The sequence below is a fragment of the Carlito syrichta genome, unplaced genomic scaffold (assembly GCF_000164805.1).
Source record: "Carlito syrichta isolate Samal-C Ts95f unplaced genomic scaffold, Tarsius_syrichta-2.0.1 Scaffold313379, whole genome shotgun sequence".
NCBI classification, from domain to species: domain Eukaryota; kingdom Metazoa; phylum Chordata; class Mammalia; order Primates; family Tarsiidae; genus Carlito; species Carlito syrichta.
This window is the reverse complement of record NW_007257475.1, coordinates 156,867-161,740: the sequence shown is the minus strand read 5'-3', so window position 1 is coordinate 161,740 and position 4,874 is coordinate 156,867. Positions and strand designations below refer to the sequence as shown.

The window sequence follows — 4,874 nt, the reverse complement described above, 5'->3', positions numbered from 1 at the left end:
TGATGGAAGAAGCAGGAAGCCGGTGAGGAAGGAAGGGTCTGTTTGCAAGTTTACAATGGGAGGGGCAGCAGCGCAGACCAGAAAGGTGAGAGCCAAGTGAATCCCTCAGAGGAAGAGCCTGCCATGTAGCAGAACAGCATATGCAAAGGCCCTGTGGCAGGAGCCTGCTGGATCTGTCGGAGAATGGAGAAAAATGTGTCAGATGGGCAGGAGATGGGAGTCAAGAGAAGGGGAGAGGCAAGTGTCTCTTATAGACAGAGAAATAATCCCATTTAAAAAGCAACAAAAGGATGCTATTTTGCTATTATTAATTACAGAAACACATCAGGTTCCTGAGGGGTTTGGTAGGGGCCGACTGCAAAACGGGGATGTCGCAACTGTCGCACCGGTTTCGGGGTGACTCGGGGAGACAGACGGCGGCGGGCAGCGTCCGACAGTCGCCCAGGAGGCGTCCCCGCCGTTTCCACTGGATTCCGCCGGCAGGGGGACTCCCTGGCGTTAAGCCTTTCCCAGGGCCACGCCCCACGCATAGCTGCCCTGGCATCGGCCTCCCGCCCCCACTCCTCGTTTCAGTGTCCCCCAAAGCCGGGACACCCGTATTCGCAGCCCCCCGCCAGCACCCAGACCTCGACGCCCACTTCGGTCTGGCCGCGTCCCAGCCACTCTCCCCGGAGGAGCTGGAGCTCCGCCCACTCCCCGCCCGCGTCGCCGAGGCTTCTGGGAATTGTAGTTCCGTACGCTGAGCCCACGCACACTTCCGGGTTCGCCTAGAAGCGCGGCCATTGTCCCGCGGGCGGATGCTTGCTGTCGCCCCGCAACTCGGCCCTTCGGAGTTATCCCCGGGCGGCCTGGCGGATGCCGACTGGGGGATGGAGCCGAACTAGCCTAGCCTGAATCGGTCGTGTTGCAGAATCGGAGCAGGGCGTGGCTTAACCCGAGTTCGTCCTGCCGCAGAGCCGTGACGTGCCCTGAGGCGGTGACAGGCCCAGCCTGGGCTGCGGGGCCCGCGGACGCCCAGGTTGGTGGGGGGTGGGGGGGGCGAGGCAGCGCTTGGTGTCCGAGGCGCGCATGCGCAGGGTCTAGGCGGGAAGCTGGAAGCCCGGGTGAGCATGGGTGGGCCACCCGGCCACGGCGCCAGCGGCGCTTTGGCGTCGGGTCGCCGAGGTTGATTGGAGAGACTAAGGTGGCAGCTTGGTCCGCGACTGTGCTCTGCGCGCATGCGCGGGTGCTTGGTCAGGGGGTCGTGTCTGGGGCCTGAGGATGCTCGGTTTTGTGGAAGACGGGGCACATGATATGATTGGGGTCGTGGGGGAGAATCCTGAGACTCCCTCTCCACCCAGTGCCAGGCCTGTTTAGTGGAGGACCCGAAGCCGTCCAGCTTGATGGAGCGCTCGATTGCAGATTGTGTTTCTGGAGGAGTGAGGCTGTGCCACTGTCTCTGTACGGTTGAGCAGGCGTTTGGGTAGTAAGCAGGAGGAGGGAGGTGAGATTCCGGGCAAGTGGCTTTGGGACCCTGGAGCAGACAATGCTCATCTGGAAGGCCTGGGGATGTTCTGGTTTGTAGAAAAGGTTGGTGTTGCAGATTCTTGCCCCAGGAGAGGCAGTGTGGATTCAGCAAATCAGGTGGGAATCACTGATAGACCGCAAACTCCCAAACTGAATGGAGGGTACCAGGGCCTAGAGTCAGGTTCTAGGCAGAGGGCTCTCGCACAGAGTGCTGGAGGTGTCTGAACGGGAAACAGGAACTTGGACCGATAATCATGGGACTCATGAAGGATAGTGCAGAGCTCTACGGCATTCAATTTTGGTGGCCACTGAGTTGGAGGTGTGAAATCTGAGTTTAGGAAGGACAGAGCTGCAAAAGCTGCCATCAGATTGATAGCTGTGTGGGGAGGAAGCAGGATGCCACCAGCATCATTGGGAAGCAGATGTTCCGGGACCTTTTCTTGGACTACTCAGCATGCAGGCCCAGGTTGGTAGAGTCTGGGATGCAGATCTGTGTCTGGAAGGAGTTGACTGCATGACACCCAGGCCTTCGTGTCTGGGCAGAAGAAAACCGAAAGGCCCAGTTCTCAGGGAGCTGTTCTATTACGGACTTGAGAACCCTCAGGCTGGTGAGTGCCCACACCCTGGGACTGATTCTGGAGCTCTGTGCTCAGGCTGCTGTTCAGGTGTTCTGGCTGCAGGGAAGTTGTGGGACAGGTGACCCTGTAATCTGTGCAGAGGCTGTGGGTGCTTGAGTATCCCAGGTAGGTTGAGGTGCAGAGTGAGGACTGTAGAGCCATGTCTCAGGAGCAGGGACTGCATAAGACCTCCAGACTGGTGGAGGGCCCAGGTCCTGGATGCAGATTTTGAGCATGAACCTGCTCTGTGACCGTGTCAGTGGGACGAGGGAGCATGGGTGAGTGGCCCCTGTGCAGTGGCTGCTGGAGAAGAGGCCTGGTGACTCCAGTTTGGGTCTGCAGGCTCTGGTCTTAGGAGGCATGGGGCTTCTCCAGCTGCACTGTACATGCACTGACGTTTGGGCATAACGGAAAGGCATGGGCAGTCCTAGGACCCTGGCGCTGCCTGAGGATGCCCAGGTGTGTGGAGAGAGTGGCTGTAAAGGGGTGAGGCTGTGCCAGGCACCCTTTGTGCATATGCACAGGTATTTGATTGGGAAACAGGAGGCTGGAGATGAGTTTTAGACAGAGGCTGCGGGGTCTTTGTGCAAATGGTACCCTGATCATAGCCCAGTGAGGCTCAGGTTGGTGGAAAAATAGGATCTCTTGAGCTGCAGATGCCCAGAAAGGTGTGTGGGCAGGAATCTGGACAGGTACAGTTCAAGTAGGGGACTGTGGAGGTTGAGAGAGGAAACTGAGTTTTGGTGCAGGTTCAGGATACAGCTGCCTTGTGAGGCCACGCTATGCTGTTTGAGTGAGACTCTACTGGGGCAGGACAGGGCGGTAGGTAAGAGGGAGAGATCAAGCGCAGAGGGCAGGGGGCATAGGGTGAGATTTGATAGGGGCTGCTCTAGTCTCTGACCCAAAAGCATCCATTTGGTACAAAGAGAACTGAGTTTCACATTCTGGGCCTCAGAGGGATGCTTCTGGCTTGCACTGGTGTCTTTTGGAGGCCCCCAGTCCTGTGCAGGCTGTCTTGCAATTTTAGGACCAAGGACACCCAAGTTGCTGTAGGAACTAGATTGGAGCTACAAATTCAGTGCCCAGGAAGCTGTTGGGTTGGGAATCTTGGCTGGTGTTGTTTGGTAGAGGCCAGTGGACCCAGAGCAGTGGAGGGACCAGGATCTAGGTACTTCTGAGCTCTGGGCATGTGCTTGGCTATCTGAGCAGGAAGTGGGAGGCCCCCTGCAATGAGTTGCTGGAGGGACAGGCCTGGCTATTGGAGGATAGGATTGGTCTTGGTTGCTGAATCAGTTCTTCTGAGGGTGGAACATTGTCACGATCATGCATTTAGGCAGTAAGTGTGATTATGGACTATCAATCTGAGAGCCTTACTGCTGACCCTAGAAAAAAGTGCTAGTTTAGGACTGCAGATTCAGATTGAGAGAATGAGGAGGGTTACACACTAGGGGGTCCTTGGGTGTTTATGGGGATTCAGTAGAATAGGGGAATGACAGGTTGGCACTGCAGATTTTGGTGGTGGGCAGAAGGCTATGTTTGGACATAAGAAGGGCTTACAGGTAGGTGGTCCAGAGGCCCAAGACAGGGGAGGAACCAGGTTGGAGCTGCAAAGGCTTGGCAGGGAAGAAGGACTGAGGGATTCTCTGCGTCACGAGTGCTTGGGCAGGAAGCTGGTCAGAACCTCCAGAAGCACATTTGCCATGGGGGATGCATCTTGCATCCTGGGAATAGGGACTAATGGGGGTGGCACACAGCAGTACTGGCAGACCTGCATGAGGATGCTGTACTCAGGGATTCTCCTCTCAGTGCAGCTCAGGACTTAGCACTCTGCTGTGCCTGCAGGAGAGCATGGAAGAGCAGGATGAGAAGCCCCCAGGATCCCCGAAGACCTGCCCGCAGGTGAGTGGAGCCATCCTTCCTGGAGACACCTAGAGCTTGCTCCCACCCAAGCCTCTGGGCTTGGACGGCTGTGGTTCTTTTAGCTCTCTTTGCAGCCTTTTAAGAGCTCTTGGTCCCTCACCCAGAAGGTTTCAAATACTTACACACTGAACTTCCTGCTAGTTACCTCACCTTTTTAGCCAGATAACTCTGGAGGAATTTGGCATCCTGAGTCAAAAGCCCTTAGAATACTGATTCCTAGCTGGGCTTGGTGGCTCAGCCTGTAATCCTGCACTTTGGGAGGCTGAAGTGAGTGGATTGACTGAGCCCGCGGGTTCGAGACCTGCCTGGGCAACTTGGTGAGACCTCATCTCTACAAAAAATCAGCCGGGCGTGGTAGCGCATGCCTGTAATTCCGGTTACTTGGAAGGCTGAGGCGGAAGGATCGCCAGATTCCAGCAGGTTGAGGCTGTGGTGACCGGGAGCGGCCACTGCACTCCAGTATGGGCGACAGAGTGAGACTCCAACTCAGAAAAAAAAAAAAATACTGATTCCTTTCTGGCCAGAAGTGCACGGCTTTGTTTGAGAATAAACAATTGGAAATATCCTAAATGTACAATACAAGAGAAGAGTTAAATGGATTATGGTACGACCATGAAATGGAACATACTGTAGCCATTGTCATGATATGATAATATATACTTACTGGCAGAATAAGATCTTTATGACTATTTAAGTAAATAGCATTTAGGATACGTCACCCTTTTTTTTTTTTTTTTTTTTTGAGTTGGGGTCTCACTCTGTCGCCCAGACTGGAGTGCAGTGGCCGCTCCCGGCCACCGCAGCCTCGACCTGCTGGACTCCGCCATCCTT

General features: G+C 55.5%; 1 protein-coding gene across 7 annotated transcripts in view; it reads left to right on the top strand.

Annotated features, from left to right (window-relative positions):
• The first annotated feature begins 771 nt into the window (after window positions 1–771).
• The window catches only part of ZNF180 (zinc finger protein 180), a 22,627-nt gene continuing 18,524 nt past the window's right edge, over window positions 772–4,874 (top strand). For 2 of the 7 annotated variants that reach the window (XM_021718733.1, XM_021718730.1), the window contains exons 1-2: window positions 772–1,103; window positions 3,935–4,022. In XM_021718733.1, the coding sequence (XP_021574408.1) occupies window positions 3,972–4,022 (51 nt within the window). In that variant the 5' untranslated portion in view covers window positions 772–1,103; window positions 3,935–3,971. Of the gene's footprint in view, window positions 1,104–3,929; window positions 4,023–4,874 lie in introns of all 7 variants that reach the window. The other 5 variants (XM_021718731.1, XM_008070370.1, XM_021718729.1 and 2 more) reach the window with 5 other exon arrangements.